Below are 18,793 nucleotides of genomic sequence, written 5' to 3'. Positions count from 1 at the left end.
CTTGTTATTAAATAATTTATTTGATCAATAGAGAGAATAAAAATAAATAAAATTCTCGTCGCAAGAGAACTTAAGTTAATAAACCCCCGCTTATTGTTCTCTGTTTGATGGTGACGTGTTATTGCCTAGCCTTTGTACATAGTGTCTCGGTAATCCTACATTGATCAGATCCTCACTCTTGCAATCCACGATATGTGGACTGTAATGCAAAACGGCCTCCCAACATATCTCACTAAGCTTAGGTATGCACAGCCACGTTGAATACATGCAATTGCTCCGCCTGACGTCGTTATCGTTATTACTACAAATTCCGCCGAAAATGTAGAGTCGCCCTTCTGGTGTTGCCGCAGCGGCGTGAAAATATATAGGGAACGGCAACCTACACTTGTCGAAGTAAGTCCATTGAAATGTTTTCAAGTCTAGACGCCACAAGTCGTCGAAGACGTTTTCGCCGTCGTGACCGCCGGCGATGAAGACTTGCGTACCGTTTTCCGTGTTTATTTGGACGGCGCCGTGACAACGTCGTGGTGGAGGAATCCCTAACATCGTTTCAAGTTTATTTACAGCGGCTATAAAATATAAGGGCTTTTCACGAATTATTATCAGAGGCTTGGTGAGGTGAGAACAGGATGTAGATAGAGCGCACGTGTTACGAATAAGATGTAGCAATGTCAGGTAATGTCAAGTTATTGAGTAAGTAAAACACATAAAAACGGAATTAAATGGTCTGCCTTTATGTGCAATAAAGAACTCAAGGCTATATTTATTTCCTTGCAACTACTGAAGGTTTATTGATTCCATATGAGGTAAGTAAGGTAAATTCAGTAATTTAATATCCGTTAATTAGGCTGGATTTTTGGAATATGAATTTTTACAACTTTACACGTTACATTTTTTAATTTCTGACCATCCTTCAGGATGTTTTTAGACTAAAGTAAGTAATGAAATTTTTGCTTCACGTTGAATGAACTGACAGGAAGTCAATTTGGGTTTTTAGGTGGTTGTAACTTTTTATTCAAATCGAAAAACAATGATAGAGATTATCACAAAACAATGGATGAGACACTTTTTCAAAATTGGGTGGCTAAGTTGAACAAAAAATGTGTGGTGGTTATAGTTTACCTCACCAAAGTACGTAGGTCGTCCCTTAGAACATAAAATACAGGGTGTTATTGAAAGGTACGTAAAACAAAATTGACAGTTCTTCGCGAAGTCTAAGAAGTCTGAAAAACTTATTTTGTGTTATCAAAATTATAAAGGAAAAATTAACCCTCATCCAATCTTTTTAGACGTTACTGAAGGTTAAATAGGTAAAATTAAGACTAAATGTTGCTATAGAAACAAAAGATGATCTTTTTATCAGAGGCGTACAACGAATTTGGACATAAATTTTAATAATTTTTATCTCTGAAAAGAGAACACTTTTATCTGAACTTTTTTTTAACTTTTAGCACCCATACTTCGAGACCAATTGCCGATTTTATTTTGTACGTACCTTTCAATAACACGCTATATATGTTGTGATTGCCTACAATTTCGTGTATCAACATAACCTATTATTATTGGGTGCCTATCCATCAATGGCAAAATTTTAACGAAAACAAAAAAAATATTTGGTTCTTTTTTACGGGCGTGGACAAAATTATCTACATAATATACACAAACTAATGGTGACTAGTGATGTAAGTATAAAAAACCATTTGTTTTATTGGTTTTAAAACACGTTTTTTTTTGTTTTTAAACAGAATAGGTTTTTTGTTTTTTTAAACAACTTTAAATTTTCTTTCTTTAATTCCCGTACGTTTTTTATGAATTTTTGTTTTTTTTTTTCTAATAACATGCAATTAATAAATAAGTCATCGTCTATTTGTAACTTTACATAAAATGTACATACATATATGAAGATATGATTTCCCTCCTACCTTAAAGTTAAGTTATGAAACATGTTACAGGTTGGTTCTATAGCCCGTTAACAGATGGCGTCATTTTAAAATTAAAGCATGACTAACTCCATTAATCTCTAAAGAGATGTTTTAAGTTTCTTCTTGTGAAAAGAAGATTACGTATGTTAAGAAAAACAGAGGCAAAATATAAGCCCCGCCCACCCACCCTATCTCAATTGTAATGACTTTTTGTATTCGTCGTGAGCCAGAGGACGGACCTTAATTGCAAAATCCTCATTTCTCTACAAGAAATTACCATGTAAAACGAGTTCTTAAGTCATTGTGTTGTTCAAAGAAAATTAAGTATATGGATTATGTAAAAAAGAAAGTTAAAAAATTAAATCCCACCTATGTCCGCACCGACCTCAATTGTGATAAATTTTTCATTCGTTGTCGGATCAAGCGGCAGAGCATAATTCCAAAATCCATATTTCACCAATAAAATTTACCATGTTTTGAGCTTCTTGTTGTGAAAAGAAGACTACGTATGTTGAGAAAAACAGACGCGAAATATAAGCCCCGCCCACCCACCCTATGTCAATTGTGACGATTTTTTCTATTCGTCGTGGGCCGAGGGGCGGAGCTTAACTGCAAACATTGTTTTAAGTATCGTGCCGTTCAAAGGAAACTATATACAGTGCAACTTTTTTAAAAGTGACCATAGGGATTCCCATGTTAAATTTTATACCCCATGTAAACTTTTGTTTGAACAAAGATTCAGAGCTGAAATTTTTACTGGATATAACTTGGGTTACCTTTTGTCGATTTTATTAAAAATCATGTTTTAAATTAAAGGATATTTCTTTAAAAAAATTAAAATATTTGGATATTTTTGTCGCTAATATTGTAGGCAGCCATGTAAAAAACGACTACGTATATTAAGAAAAATAGGGGCAAAATATATCTCTTTAGATGTTAATGGAGTTGGCTATGATTAAAGTATTTTTGTTTTTTTCCAATGGCAGCTTTAACTATTTTTATTAATATTGATACAACTTACAAAAAAAAAAAAAAACAAAACGTTTTTTAAAACACAAAAACAGATTTTTTAAAAAACCGTTTTTTTGCATCTCTAATGGTGACGATTATATTTTCAATTCGAATAAAATGTGTAAAAACATTGGTCGAAGGCTATTTCGACAGAACTTCCTTTGCCTTAATTAAATCAATAAAATTTGATTTTGCGATTTTCGTTTTCATAACCTCTATAAAGCAAAAATATGGTCAATATGAAATATATTTTAAGCACGTAATTCACACGAAAATATGTTGATACTCTCAATTTCTCAGCACATGCTTAACTTCGACTGTTTATGTTTATACTTCGAAAGAATGCGACTACAAGCATCAGGGCCGGTTTATCAATGCGCAGTTAAGTTAAAGTAACTGGCAGTTAAAGCTTGTCTGTGAGTTAACCTGTTTATCATTACCCGCTACCTCAAGACTGGTGGTCAAAGTGCCTGATAAATTAACTGACAGTTCAAACTGTCAGTTAAAGCGTTATCCACCAGTTAGTGGCAACATAACCTAACAAATCCAAATAAATCTGTTATGAATTTAACAATATTTTGATGAGGACTTATGTTGTGCAACAAATTGACAGAGAAAAGATGAGAAAAACACTTATTATTAGCCGATTATTTTCCAGGTCTAATGTAGGTACCAAAAATTAAAAACTTATCTAATAATACCGCGAGATCGAAAAAGAAATTAATCGAAGTGGGCCATGCACGACCAGCCGTTTGTCGTAATCACGGTGGTAGGATAATTTAATTTTTTTTATTAAATGTCAAACTGACAGTTTAAAATTAGAATTATGACGCCTACTTTTAAAACACATAAGAATGAATTAAAATCACCGTTTTCCAATTTTGTCTAAAATTTATCCCATTTCTAAAGATTCTAATAACAAAAAAGCTTTAATTTCGTTTGATAACAGTGCAAATTACTTTTGTCAACGTGACGATTAATAAAAAAATATTTTAAACTAAGACAACCGCCTTTTCGTGCATGGCCAACTTTGACTAATTTCTTTTTCGATCTCTCTGTATTTATTTATAGGTGTACCTACTTGTTTCATTTTTAATTTCCAATACTTTTTTTCTAATGCTAAATTTTGCTTTTCATGATTGATCACGTGAAACGCGATATACAATCGTTGAATACCGAATGCGGATCGAATCTGATGGAACTTTCAAGGTCGGGGAGTTTTGAACTGACCAATCACAACTCATTCCCAGTGAGGTGAGCGTTACCAACTTAAGAGAGTAACAGCTAAACTTCGAGCTACGAAACTGGAAGAAACATCGTGCATTGATAAACACTTTACCTCCGTTAACTGCTAGTTACCCTTAACTGACAGTTACTTAACAGACACTTTTAACTGAGCATTGATAAACCGGCCCTCAGCGGTTAAAAGAAAATGAAATTTGATGATTTTGTCTCTCCAACGCAGATGAGAGGAGTGATTAATTAACCACACTCATTTTTTCCCCAAAACACTCATAAATTTGAAAAACTTTTGGCGAAATTGTAAGATGTTTCAAAATTTAGATATTTTTTTTCAAAAATCTGGAACTAAAAACTAATTCAACACGGATTCATAAATCACATGTGCCTCATTTATCAAACTGAAAAAAGAATTGCAAGATGAGATCATTACTTTTTGAGGAGGCCATAAATCAAGATTTTAGAGCATTCGATTTTGTAATTTCGAAATTAAATTTGAAAATGTTGATTTTTTTCCCAAAAACCTGGATGTCTAGGGGAAAAACTCAACACGGATTCTTAAATCACATATCCAGGAGCATGTAATTCTATAATATTTAAGGAAAATTTATTCCGTTTTAGAACTTCCAAGTTAAATTATCAAATTTAATGTTATTATACAATTTTGTTTTTTTTTTTTTCCAAAAATCTGATGTCTAGGCTATAAAATTCGACACGGATTCATAAATCACACATTCAGTAGTATCCAATTTGATAAAATCTATTCGTCAAAATTGTAAAATGCCGTCATCACTTGGGGGGAGGATATACGAAAAAAATTTGATTAAGGATTTACTATGCTTACAACAACCTTAAAATGCTGTTATAGAATTTTGATTTTTTCCCCAAAAATCAGAATGTCTAGGGTACAAACTCAACACGGATTCATAAACTACATGTGCCGGAGTATCTTATTTTGTAAGATCAAAATAAGATTTACTAATGTATATTTTGGTGATGATATCATCCCATTGTTCGTGGGAATGATTCTCCTAATTTTTTGGTTAGGGTTTTACCATCTACACAATATTCCTAATACATGTCCTAAATTTGACAGCAATCGGTTCGGTAGTTTCTGACACTACCTTTTAATGAAGCATATAGACAAGGACATGTCTCAAAAGTTACATTTAAAGCTGTAAAACAACATTATATTACTCATATTCGTAGAGAAAAACAAAGATACAATGACAGAGTAATTTTAAGAGCTTCCAACAAAAATTTGGCAGCATGGAATTTAATTAAGAATAACAGAAACCATAAAAAAGTTGAGAGCACTCCAATAAATCCCAGTGTTTTTGCAGAATACTTTGAAAATGTCGCTACATCAATAATGGATAAACTGCCACCCTGTGATGTAAGTTCAAGTGAACTCTTACATAAAACTAAACATACTCCTAATGATAAATTTGTTTTTAAAGAAGCTTCAGTTAATACAGTGAGAGACATAATATTTTCCCTCAAAAATACTTCATGCAAGGATGCGTATGGGATTAATATACAAATTGTTAAATCTATAGGTCATATTTTAGTAATTCCATTAACGAGTCTATTTAATCAGTGTATTAAAGAATCGATCTTTCCCGACGTTTTAAAATTGACCAAAGTGGTGCCTATATTTAAGAAAAACGACAAATTGGACCCTTCAAATTATCGGCCGGTGTCCATATTGCCAATAATAAGCAAAGTTTTTGAAAAAATTCTAAAAACGCAAATGTGTGATTACTTTGAAAAAAACAATTTATTTACTAACTGTCAATACGGGTTTCGAAATAATCGTTCAACAACCTTAGCAATAAACAGATTATGTATTGAAATTACAGGTGCACTCGACAGGAATGAATTTTTAGATGCACATTTCTATGATTTAACTAAAGCATTTGACTGTGTCTCGCATGATACTCTTCTAAATAAATTGAGATTTTATAACTTCAACCATAGTGCCTTGTCATTAATAAAGTCATATTTAAATAAGAGGAAACAGTATGTTTCAGTAGGTAGAGAACAATGTTCGAAGATTAAAACAATTTTACACGGTGTCCCACAAGGTTCAGTGCTTGGACCAGTTTTATTTTTAATTTATATTAATGATCTTCCGTCATGCTGTGATACAAATTTTATATTATTTGCAGATGACACCAACACATTTAGTACAGGTCAAAATGTTGAAATTTTAAATAGGCAAAGAGATCATTGCTATGCATCCATTAAGACATGGTTTTTGGCCAATAAAGTATGTATGAGTGAGGATAAGGAACAAAGACTCATGTTTTCTCTAAAACGGAGTGATTGTCATAAAAAACCAATTAAATTTCTTGGGATAATAATGGACGCAGGGTTAACATGGGAAGCACACGTTAATGCACTGTGTAATAAATTATCAAGTCAAGTATTTGTATTACGGCAACTGAGATACTCTGTCTCGTTATATGTGCTAAAGACAGCTTACTATGGTCTCATTCATAGTTCTATTAACTATGGAATTCTGGTTTGGGGACATTCAGTACACATTAATAAAGTGTTCTCAGTTCAAAGGAAATGTGTAAGAGTACTCGCTGGATTAAAGTATAGAGACGACTGCCGGGAGCAGTATAAGAAACTGCAAATAATGACGGTTCCATGTATGTATATTTTTGCTGCGGTTCTGTTCATTAAGGAAAATGAATTCAATTATAACTCTGCAGAACATCAATATAACACGCGTAAAAAGAACGAATACATCATCAATTATCATAGGCTGAAGAGAGCTAGAGAAGCCACCAGTTACTATGGCGTAAAGTTTTTTTTAATAAATTGCCAGAAAATATAAAGAATTTGCCTTTAGTTAATTTTAAAAAGGTAGTGAGAACTTCATTAATAGAAGGAGCCTTTTACTCCCAAGATGAATTTCTTAACCATAATTTTAGTTCTTAGGTGGAAGGGGGAAACTTACTCAACAATTAATAATTACCTACTGCTTTAAAGTAACTTTTTGGTTAAATATAGAATTACACTGATTTTGACGACTGTATGATACTTTGTATTTTAAACATGAATAAACATTACATTACATTATCCTCTAATAAAAATCTGGAGAGACGGCAGACAGACAGACTGATGAAAACGGGAGGCCTATTTCTTCGTACTTTAGGGGTCATGAAAAGTCGAGGAAACATAAAAATAGCCAGTCCCTCAATGCACTCGATTACAATACTTCCTTAGCCTACAGCTGACACATAACAAATGAAACACAAATTTTTAGGCTAACAATAATGTGACACTTTAAGAAAATAACATTTTAACCAAAATGTCAATATTGACTTTTTTTTTGCAAAATATACATTATTTCAAAATTGTTTAACACATAATATGAAAATTGTCAGGTTAACTGTGAAATGTGTATTCTGGGTTGGGTGAATATTTCCACGCCCTTAAAAAAATGAACTGTAATACTGCTTTTTATAAATTACGATAACAAATTTGCTAAAAAAAGATTCAGAAATTATGCTCGCATTGATAACAGTACATGGTCAAAAATCGTTGAATTTTGTGTCAAAATTATGAATATATAATCTTACTTAATTTTTGACATTAATTTTTCTCTGATTGCTGCTACTATTTTCAAACTTGAAAAACACGTATTATTATTGAACTTTGTGTGACTAATAAAATGTGTTCTAAAAATTTTCGACCCGAAGGAGCAAGGAAGGTAAATTATTTTTCAAAAATTTAACTACGCAAATTAACATCCACATGTAATATGTTATATTTATATGCGCTCTTCACACATTTTTCACTACTCATTATCCAAACCTCAATTAAAATCATACATTAAAATTTGTCGTAATTCTGAAGTCCATCTTTATCTGTCTTGTGAAAAGCCCCTATTTTTACTACGAAGTGGATGCCCTGTTCATTTTCAAAATTATGCTCACAAATGAACAGAACTCCTCCACGTTCAATTTTTACTCACCTTTTTTGGTATCTCTGATCGTTTTCTGAGGATGCCAAGCTCGCTTTTCCAAGCTGAAAACAGGGATGTTGGCAAAGTCAAACGCTGATACGGCCGTTCCTCCTCCAAGAACGTAGATACTTCGGTTATCGAAACCGACTTCGTGACGATAACGTCCCGTTGGCTCATAGTCACTGACTCCACGACTAACATAGACGATTTCCCAGACTAGAGTTTTGAGATTTAATCTACAACGGAATAATTTTTTTACTTAAATCGTAGCTTTAAAGAATTTGGATATTTTTCAAGGCAAAAAGTTAAATCATAATTTAAAATATTGCGGCATAGTTGAAATGTGCATCAAATTATAAAAAAAAATGTTTATTCAGTGTCTACTGTCAAATCCTGTTTCAGTTAACGAGGAACCTTTATTTCTTAATGTCAAGTTTATACAAAGGACCGGTGTGGAAATTACCTTATAAGCAAGGTTTATTATTAATCTAATTTTTTGTAGTTATTTTGACAGTCTTAGTTGGCAGCCATGCAAATTACGGTCGGATGTTGCTAAATTAAAAAAATTAAATTTATTTTCTCGTTCTTCCCACCTCGTTTTCGGTGGATTGAACAGCTGAGCAGGTTTTTATATTAAATCAGCAGGTTGGTGACGAAATGTAACTTGTAGAGAAATAATGACTTCCCATCAGTTCTCCGATTTCGTGAACTTGGGTGGAAAAACACGGTGACAGTTGTCAATTATGTCTCAATTTTGAAAAATGTCACATTATGAAGTCAGAAATACCAACCAAAAAACAATGCTCTAAAAACACCAATTTTGAAAAATAATTTTCTAAGACATGGTCGACTTGAAATGTTAAATAATTTTTCTGATTATTGTTTTTTTACTTTGGTGCAATTAATTCTTATCTCTTCTTATAAAACACATAATGAATATTTATTATTATTGTTAATAACATCACTATTAAAAAAAATGTTAATACATGTTACAAAAATCTTATTCAACATCGTTTAAAAATATATAAATTATTTACACTATTACGAAAATATAGTTTTTTTTGCAGTTAATTTTGCACTCTCATTTCGTAATTTATTTTTAATTTTATATACATAACCTCGAGTTAATTTTTGCTTATGGAGTCATCAATAATGTTTCTAAATCGTTAAGAAAATTTTAGTTTTATGAATAATTTAGTGAGTAATGTCTTTTAAATTGTATTCACGTCTGCAAAATTGTAGTGATTTGTTTTATTTATTCTAATTAATGTAAATTAGAATTTAACGTCCCTGTATACTGTTTGCAATAAAACAAAGCTTTTTTTTTAGATACGGGATTATTTACAAACAAAATTATATTTTATTTTTATCATTAAATAAACACACAGCAGTTTATTTACATATAATGTTATATAGAACCTTCCTTGCCTTTAAAGCACAACAAACGTATTTAAAAAAAATGAAACGTCGAGACGATATAAAATTAAATATTAAATACATATTTAATTTTTTATTTGATTCCTTATTTACGATCAATTTTTTGTTGCATTAAATATTTCATTTATTTGGACAATAAAATAGTCGGCACTTCAAACACTTATCAATAATATCAATACTATTAATTTGATAATGGTTATCATCAAGGGACTCAGATTTCCGTGTAGTCGTTAAATTTTTACATGTAGATAAGATATGTACAATATTAAAAAGGTATTTTAATTGTCTTGTTTAACAAATTAAACCGATTTTTCTAGTTAACTTTTCGACTGTTTTGATAATGAACAGATTACTTAAAAATAAAACAAAGCAATCACGTTGGTGATATTATAAATAACATAATTTCTGTAGACACTTGGGAAAACTAGTACTAGTATTAATAATTCAATAAAAAATTCGGCAACTTCTTACTTAATCACGGGAAAGTTAACACTGTTACAAATTCACACACACTAAGGCAGTAAATGTGAATTGCATTATCGTTTTGAGAAAGCGCAGTTTCATGATTTTAACATAAAGATTTACTCTTAAAAAATGCATTTGTAATCGTTGAGGTAGGACGCCAATTGGAAGGCGTGTACTTATTTTACGGTAAATAAATATTACGCCACACCACAAATATTTCGAGTTCAAAACTTGAATCTTAAACGAATCACCCGATATACTTAAGTCGTTTCTGTCTGTAATAAATATAAATAAGTAGTTTTTATGACAACGTGAACAATACAAACACCATAAAGCAATATAATTCGGTGTATTGTATAACGTTCTCGACCTTAAACTTTCACTGTTTGCTACTGCACTTGATTCATAATTGTTATAACCTTAATAAATCATCACATAAAGTTAGTATTAATGTTTATCATAAATTAATTATAGTGCATATTTAATAACCCTAACCAGATTAGCACACATTGCAGTTGCAACTTCCCTGTTTAGAATATGAATGTGAACAATATGCTGGGGCATTCGGTCACCGCGGTAACAAAACATTCTGATCAAAAGTACTTTCGCTAGATGATTGTTGATTAAACGTTGAAATTGTTATGCAAGAGGTTTGTCATGCGAAAATACCGCAGAGTTATCTTAATGGAGTCTAAATATAATATTATTGCATCTCTCTAAAGTAAACACTTGTATCGTCATCCAGCGGGTCTTAAAATAAGACAAAAACAAAAAAGAACGCATTTTGGCAAATTGTTCTTTTTAAAAATATGTTATAGATGAGGTAATTTAATTTTCGTTAGATTATGCTGTGCTAATTCAAGGTTGTTACTATTTTACAAAAATGTTAACATTTTGAGAGATTAAGGTGTCATTTTTGGCAAAAAAATTCTGCGTGTATTGATACTTGTGCAATTTTTTCTGGTAAACTTCATCAGCACCAAACTACTTTCTCTTTAATGAAAACCTTGAAATAAATCTCTGGCCAATTTTAGTTATTAACCTTGACTCTAGGGAACCTACTTTTTACATATTATGAGGAATTACTAAACTTAATTTACCTGTGAATATCACATGTGTACTGAACACCTGTAGTTCCTCCAATGGTGTACAGATAATCATTGTGAAGAATTAAAGCTTGTCCATAAGCAGGTAAAGGCAGTTGTCCTGTAGTATGTACCTCATCCATAAGGCCTTCATTGTCATTAACACGACACACAAACAGTTGATTACTGCAACGAAAACCAAACGGAGATCCTGTCCCCCCGTACACCTACAATCACGTTTGAACAACCCAAAATCCGAGTCAAGTCACATACCATTAAGACGTTCTTGTGGAGAATTAAGGCATTTGATGCTAATTCAAGAGGCAACGAATGGCTATTTGGGTATCTGGTCCATTCCCTCTTGGCGAAATTAAACCTCCACAGTTCTTGGAAAAGGGGGTACGAGTGCACCCAAACCTCGTCATTGTCGCTGTCGTCAATTAAAGGGTTGTATCCTCCGAAAGAGTAAAGACTGGCTGCATCAGCACCTATTCGATGGCCGCTTCTGGGGTAAGGCACTTTACTCTTCGAGTTCGGTTTGATTTCTTCATACTGGAAGGGCTTGAAGGCGTACGCCGAGATGCTGTTCGAATTGTAGTCACCACTAGAACTGTTAGTCATTGTTGAAAACAAAGCCAGAAGGTTTTTTAAAAGCTGGCATAGGATTTTTGAGTACATTTGGAACACACATTATCGTCCGCACTGCACGAGGATTTCGATGTAAATAAATCCATTTTGAATTGAAAAGATCAAATTGTTTCACAACGAAGTTGAAGGTTACCACAACCAGCAGCCGATGCTGACGGATGACGTAATTTGACGTAGAATAAGTCACATTTTTATGCAGAGTTTCCCAACCTTATGGCGAAAGTTACTAAAATCCTCTACCGGTTACGCCAGATTTTTTTAAACAAGTGGATCAATGCTACGCTGCACAATTCAAATAATTAATTTGTGTTTTGAAGTAAATAAAAAAAAAATTAAACTCAGAGGTCCTCAATATTTACAGTGGTAATCAAATCGATCTAGAGAGGGTACGTACAACATTGACCTTGAACATTTATAACTACCAGATGAAATGATTACGCGCGAAATGCAAATAGTTCTCCATTTAATTCAAATTTGAAGATAAAAATAAATACACACACCGTTTTCTGAGACAGTTTAATAAAATAAAAAAATCACAATAGTGTACAAAAATGTATAAAAAAATGGAATGTATGAAAATTGATTGCACAGTCAAAACGATAAAAAAGTACGTCTAGTTGAGTACGTTCATAGAAGTGATATACAAAATCCCTAAGCTAAATAAATACTGAGATCTTACAAAATATCCTTAGTGATACAAACATTTATACAAAAAATGAAAACTTCCATATAAAAAAGCTTTTTAGGCACAGGTTTCATACAAAATTTACACAAAAATATTTTCGATTTTTTCGCAAACGAAATGATAATTTATGGCTTAAAAATATCTTAGTCTTCTCCTCTGATGGCTAATCAATCTATTAAATCTACTTTAAATACTATATTTAACTTAAATAATAAAACCATGGCAATTTGTAGACATACAAGGATTACCTATAATTTTAAATACAGTATAGTAAAGCTCATTTACTAAATAAATTCGGAATGTCATAGATTGTTACGATTATACTTACAGTCTTTCAGTGGATGAACATATACAAAACGATAAAACTTATATAAAAAAAAAACACAACAATAAATAACCAATTTGTACATGAACTAAATTACCCTCCATCAGACAGACGTTTCTTCATTCTTGTCTTCCTTCCTGACAAAAACGAAAGTTCACATTAATATGCAAGTCAACTAATGCACACTCACCAAACCCACTTTTTTACTTGTTAATGCTGTATTCCCAACACCAGCTAGCATTGTTAATGAATAGACGAAAGTCAGTTAGATGTGGTTTGAATAAACAAAAACTTACTGTGGAGGTTCTGGAGGATGAGTCGAATGTATCATGGACACGGGAGGCATTAGAGGAGAAGGCGATCCTCTAACGCTCCCACAAACCGAACCATGAATCGACCCAAGCACTGAACCCATACGGGAACCCATGTGCGAACCATGGTACTCCATTCCCGGATTATTAATATCGTTCGACACTGGAGACATAATCCGACTCTGCGGATGCATGTAATTGTTGTGACTCGTCACGTGATCCTCCTCAGCTGAAACAACACATGAAAATACCACAAAAACACTCAAATTTGTCAATACAAACCTATGTATGTATCGTCTAGCATGTAATAATTAAAAAAAGCATAAAAGATAAGCAAACTTTAATAAAACAATTTACCTGTATAGGGGAAGAGATATTTATCGTTCATGTGATGCTTATCATCAACGTCTGAGCCTCTTTCCGCATAATCTTGGAAATTCATGTTATCATGGTGCATCATCTTTGATAAATAATCGCTTTTGTAACCTTGACTGTTCGGGTTGTAGTGATTGTCATAATGTGTGCGAACCATGTACTGTTCTGACTGTAGAGTTGGCAGGCATGTTTCGGGAGTGACGTCGGGGTTTGGCAGTGGGTTAGGCGAATTAGTTTTATGACAGAACTCATTGTCTGAACCGGTTTCTGCTGACCACCTTCCAACTTCTGGAACTAAAAGTTACAACATATAGTGGTTGATTGTGTATGAGTCCACACAATTACCATTTGGGTTGGGCAAGTATGCCTCCGGCAACTGACTGGACCATCTGGAACCATAACCGGATTGCACTGATGGAAACAGTTGGGAATTGTTGACGTTAAGTGACGGTGGAGTTCCACATCGTGAAACTACGTGTTCTGTAATGTTTGGAAGATATCCCTGTCGGGCAGATGGTCCTCTATTTCTGTGTCTTCTTGTACTAGATTCATCATCATCACTTGAATGACTAGACGCTAAATCTAAACTTCGTCCTTCTGAACCGTCGGAATCTGAGTCGCTATCGGCTCTACGTTCACGACGTTCGGTAGCCTCTGGTGGTTCTCTGTGTCTGTGTAGCCCGGTTTCGTGCTCAAAACCTCTCATGTATGACGGTACATCGCTGGTTGAGTTATAGTTTGAAGTACTAGTAGAAGTGTGTCTTAAATGAGTGTCGCTTCTGTAAGACTGAGTTATAATTTGATTCAAGATAGTTTGAGAGTTACCTGTAGGGGCTAGAGCTTGTTTTGGTGGTGGATCTTGAGGTGGTACTAGACGTTGATATGCCAATATTGCGACGAGTTGGGTCTAGAGTTGAGTGGTAAGCCAGTGCCGACCTCTGTGACATTTATATTAAACAAAAAATAGTTGTGAAAATAGTACCCTTACCGATTGACTTGTAATATTTTGGCTACTCGTACTGGGTACACCCACCACTGAGGTGGTTTCCAAAAGTGGTACTTTTTTACCCATACATCGCATTATCGATCTAAGTAGGTTTTGTCTCACTCGGTTATTGGCGAAACAATAACCAGCCAATGAAAACGCAGCGTGTATTAAAACAGCCGCTGATAAAAATGGCGTCAGTAGAGGGTGACGTTCAGAGGCTGCTAAAACAGCAAGGATCCAAGTGGCTCCAAGTAATGGTAGGGCTACCACTGACACCCACAGCAAAGTTCTTAAATTTCCAAAACCTAGTACGTGATCTTGTAGTGTAAACGCGGCTCGAATCGCCATTATTAATATAAACAGGTTGATCAGTACTAGAAGGCAAATTGGGCCGACTAGACTCCATATCACGCTTTCGTAGAGGGAAACCCAGCAACTGAAATATACCAGGAAAGTGTTCATTTGCGCACTTACACTAATGTGAAGTAATAACTTAAACTTACAAATAATAATTTCCGTATTGGTGTGCTCTAACTCCAACGGCCAAACTAACCACTACTGCTGGTATCACATATCCCATGCTATAATAAAAACGCATTGGTCCATGATTAATATCACGCATTTCTGTGAGCATTCTGTACAAATGAAGAGCATCAACTAACATCCAGAAAAAAGATGCCAACCATAAATAGTGTAAACCAATAGCCACCAGTTTACACGGAAGCTACAACCACAAAATCTTAATTTCACGAATTTATAAATCAAGCAATACTTACGTCGCTACTAACCATCGGTTTTCGCGCCTTTAAAGCTATAAAATATAACAACTCGGCAAGAAAAACACACAAAACTAAATTCTTTCTTATGGTGTTTGAATTCGTTTGTAAGCCACGGATAAGCGCTAGAATAAGATATGCCGCAAGCAATAAGGGCAAAGAGATGGCAAAACAACTATAGCTTGAAATATCTTCCAGTAGAGACGGTTCAGGAATATACTATAATTATTTATTTAATAGTCACACTTTCACTCAATTTCTACTTACCTCTAAATCGACAACATCTACAAGCACCGCGAACGTCGTTAAATGATTGCAAGTACAATTCACTATAAGTGGTGTTTTATCGTACGTGTCAAACCAGTCCTCACCAATCTCAGTGCGACAACCCACCCGTGACCACTCCCCAAACCTAGAACCCAATTAATTTAAATTAAAAAAAGTTTTTACACCATATTGTCTTACCCTCTAATAGTAGACCAATGCACGCACTGCGGATTTGACCTCTCATTAAACAGAGTTTTGTTCGAGTCCAACCAAATTTGTAACTTCACTGGTATCTTTAAAACAATACCCGACAAACTTCTATATAGCAGTTTTCTACTGAGGTTATTATCACGTCTTTGCCGAGATCGCAGATAAATGGGATCATTCTCGTGCATCTTCACTTCCGGTTCAGTGAGTGCTTTCTTTGGAAACATATCTTGTTCCGAGAGATCGATTTCGGGAAGTCTGACGTCCTCAAATACGACATTTCTTTCCGTCGTTGTTTTAACCACTGCATCCACATATTCTGGTACGAGAACACCCACAGAAATCAGTGGCGAGCCGATGGTGATGTCAACACCCCATCTCCTCACAACAGAGTCGTCATACTTCTGCGGCATTAAAGAATTTGCTTGTTTATACTGGGCGTAGCTTACAACTGCCCCCACTTCGGGTAAGGTGTGTTTTGTTATTAGTTGGCCGTGTTCGACGGGTTTGATCCCTAGTAGTTTGAGCGGGATTAAAACCCGAGTGTTTTGATCGAACTTGGCTTTGTCCAATAAATAGTTGTTGTATTTCGGGAAAGCTACCAATGGACCGGACGATTTCTGGGAGTTGTCTTGTAAAAATTGGGAAGTGTCGGGTAAGATTACCCTTTCGGTTGTAAAAGTATGGTCTTTGGATACTGCCGGAATGGTGTCTGGTTCGTAGCCGTACAGAGATTCAGGAGTGACGACGTCCAAACCGAGAACTGAATTCAATTCAAAGTTAAAATTGTTTTAGTTGAAGAGGGCAAACTTACTCATATTTGGGGACACGATTTCGAATGGGTTTGTGTAGGTATCGTGCTGGCTTATGGATAGTATGTTTATGTAATTTTCTATGTAGCCGATTAAATGGTCTGCGCCCTCTCCAGTAAGCTGCTTAATTCTGTTCCAGTGGCGTTGGTATTTTTCGTCCAAAACCACGCCAACCGAATTTACGATGTTCTAAAATTTTGTTTAATATAAAAAATTGTTCATTGATTTCTGTTAATTCAATATTTTAGAGTCTTAACTCCTTTCTTTCCCTATTATAGAACACGTATACGACGCGCGCCGGAATAGGATGTCGAGTCCGAGCTAACGTTTTTCCGTACCGACACCGACACCAGTCTGAACTGAGTCTGAACATAGGCATGTAACGCCGCGCTAGAGAAAGAGATAAACTGGTGTGAATGTGTAGCTCTAACCGAAAACAAACACGTCGGGGGTCACCCATGTAAGTAAGTGAAGAAAAAATGTTTGCTGCTCTGGTGCGGAATCGAACCGCACATACCCCGTTTGCCGGGCAAGTGCCTTGACCACTAGGCTACAGAGCGTTTGATCTTTATTTCGCTTACCCAGCTGTTATTGTGCCGTCACAAATGACGCGCTGGATGGGCGGGACTTGGTAGCGGATGATAATCATTGAATTTAATCGTCACTTTTTCCATAAATACAATTAACGAAAATGTAATTAGTACCTGAGGACGGGAATTAACAGCAGAATGCAACGAAGCAACGTTATTCTATTCTCAAATAACGAAGTGCAGCCGGTAACTGTCATGAATTCTCATCCCGTACGAGTCGTACAGAGTTTGACGTTGCCTAACCCGACGCCCATCCGCTGTCTAGTATTCATAGAAAGAATATTATGTCGTAACTGTTTTACTGTTGTGTATATACATATTTTTTTCATAATAGCATTATTGTGACAATGGATAGTAGTGACAGTGAACCACCAGAAACTGAGAAAAGTCACAACAAGTTTAAGCAAGTAATGTTGATTTTTTTTGTAGATATCTGCAAATCTTAACAAATAATATCCTCTATAAGTACCTAACTATTTAATAAAATGTGTTCGTTTGACTGTTCTAACGTCTAAATTAGGTACAACAATTAATGCCGTTTTCACACGCTTTATTACTCATTTAAGAACTGATATTTACATCACTCATTTTAGTCACCATAGGCCACTAATAACTGTATTAAACAATAAGGATAAAGACACCGCGATAACGCAGTAATTTGTATTTTAAATCTTTACTTGAGTTGGTAAATTACACATTGTACTTTAATGTTTTGTATACAATGTTACTATAATAATTAATTATGATATCTCTATATCTTTAATATAAAGGGCAATGTCCCGACTGACCTATCGACGCCCAGCCCAAACTGCTAATGATAGAAAGTTGAAATTAGGAGAGAATGCTCATTTTATACTGGAGGCATCGTTTAAGAAAGGATTTTTCGAAATTCATCCCCTAGGAGGGTTAAAAAGGGGTGATAAAATTTGTGTAGGACCGATATATTTACTGTAAATTTAGATTGTTACGTGAAACCTGGTACATTTTAATTCTCTTCAATAGAAGTATTTAAGCATTTTCGGAGATTCGACCCCTAAGAGGGTGAAAAGTGGTGTCTAAGTTTGGGCGGCTAAGTTTGTATAGGAACAATATTTCTACTATAAATTGAAATTTTTACGTGAAACTTGGTATTAATATTCTTCAACACAAATAATGAAACCCGTCTTTAAGCATTTTCTAAAACTCAACCCCAAAGGGGGTGAAATGTGAAGGCTAAGTTTATATGGGAAAATATTTCCATTGTACGAGTATATTTAAATTTTTACGTGAAACTTGGTATTAATGCTCTTCGACACAAATAATGAAACACGTATTTAAACATTTTCCCTGATTCAACCTCTAAGGGGGTGAAATATGGTGGCTAGGTTTGTGTGGAAATATTTCTATTGTAAATTTAAATTTTTACGTGAAACTTCGCATTAATTCTCTCTAACACAAATAATGAAACACGTATTTAAGCATTTTCCGAGATCCAACCCCGAAGGGGGTGAAAAGTACTGGCTAACTTTGTGCGGGAAAAATATTTTCATTGTAAAATTAAATTTTCACGTGAAACTTGGTTTTAGTGCTTTTAAACACAAATAGTGAAACACGTATTTAAGCATTTTCCGAGATTCAACCCCTAAGGGGGTGAAAAGTGGTGGCTAATTTTGTATGCGAAAAATATTT

General features: G+C 34.3%; 2 protein-coding genes across 6 annotated transcripts in view; both read right to left on the bottom strand.

The window, feature by feature from the left end:
• Window position 1: 1 nt before the first annotated feature.
• On the bottom strand, window positions 2–12,030 carry Slim (scruin like at the midline). Its single transcript, XM_064076094.1, has 4 exons — window positions 11,415–12,030; window positions 11,157–11,368; window positions 8,164–8,390; window positions 2–539 (listed from the first exon to the last, which is right to left on the bottom strand). Exons 1-4 carry the CDS (start codon window positions 11,817–11,819, stop codon window positions 91–93), a joined length of 1,293 nt encoding a protein of 430 aa, XP_063932164.1. The 5' UTR covers window positions 11,820–12,030; the 3' UTR covers window positions 2–90.
• Window positions 12,031–12,294: 264 nt separating this feature from the next.
• The window catches only part of LOC135144006 (protocadherin-like wing polarity protein stan), a 53,275-nt gene continuing 46,776 nt past the window's right edge, over window positions 12,295–18,793 (bottom strand). For 3 of the 5 annotated variants that reach the window (XM_064075935.1, XM_064075943.1, XM_064075927.1), the window contains exons 10-21: window positions 16,538–16,724; window positions 15,715–16,486; window positions 15,517–15,661; window positions 15,250–15,468; window positions 14,977–15,197; window positions 14,474–14,909; window positions 14,311–14,423; window positions 13,831–14,264; window positions 13,468–13,779; window positions 13,393–13,407; window positions 13,096–13,339; window positions 12,295–12,936 (exon numbers count right to left, since the gene is read on the bottom strand). In XM_064075935.1, the coding sequence (XP_063932005.1) occupies window positions 12,903–12,936; window positions 13,096–13,339; window positions 13,393–13,407; window positions 13,468–13,779; window positions 13,831–14,264; window positions 14,311–14,423; window positions 14,474–14,909; window positions 14,977–15,197; window positions 15,250–15,468; window positions 15,517–15,661; window positions 15,715–16,486; window positions 16,538–16,724 (3,132 nt within the window). In that variant the 3' untranslated portion in view covers window positions 12,295–12,902. Of the gene's footprint in view, window positions 12,937–12,989; window positions 13,034–13,095; window positions 13,340–13,392; window positions 13,408–13,467; window positions 13,780–13,830; window positions 14,265–14,310; window positions 14,424–14,473; window positions 14,910–14,976; window positions 15,198–15,249; window positions 15,469–15,516; window positions 15,662–15,714; window positions 16,487–16,537; window positions 16,725–18,793 lie in introns of all 5 variants that reach the window. The other 2 variants (XM_064075952.1, XM_064075962.1) reach the window with 2 other exon arrangements.

The sequence above is a fragment of the Zophobas morio genome, unplaced genomic scaffold, assembly GCF_036711695.1.
Source record: "Zophobas morio isolate AGI-343-1 ecotype UQ-CSIRO unplaced genomic scaffold, CSIRO_AGI_Zmor_V1 ptg000004l, whole genome shotgun sequence".
NCBI lineage: Eukaryota > Metazoa > Arthropoda > Insecta > Coleoptera > Tenebrionidae > Zophobas > Zophobas morio.
The sequence above is the reverse complement of the archived record's forward strand: the minus strand, read 5'-3'. Positions and strand labels throughout refer to the sequence as shown.

Bases quoted from the DNA above. Each gene is read 5' to 3' on its own strand.
- Slim (XM_064076094.1), bottom strand. From the start codon at position 11,819: ATGTACTCAAAAATCCTATGCCAGCTTTTAAAAAACCTTCTGGCTTTG. The intron at 8,391-11,156 runs GTAAATTAAGTT...ATTCCGTTGTAG, and splicing joins TACACATGTGATATTCACAG to ATTAAATCTCAAAACTCTAG. The intron at 540-8,163 runs GTGAGTAAAAAT...AAACGATGTTAG, and splicing joins GATCAGAGATACCAAAAAAG to GGATTCCTCCACCACGACGT.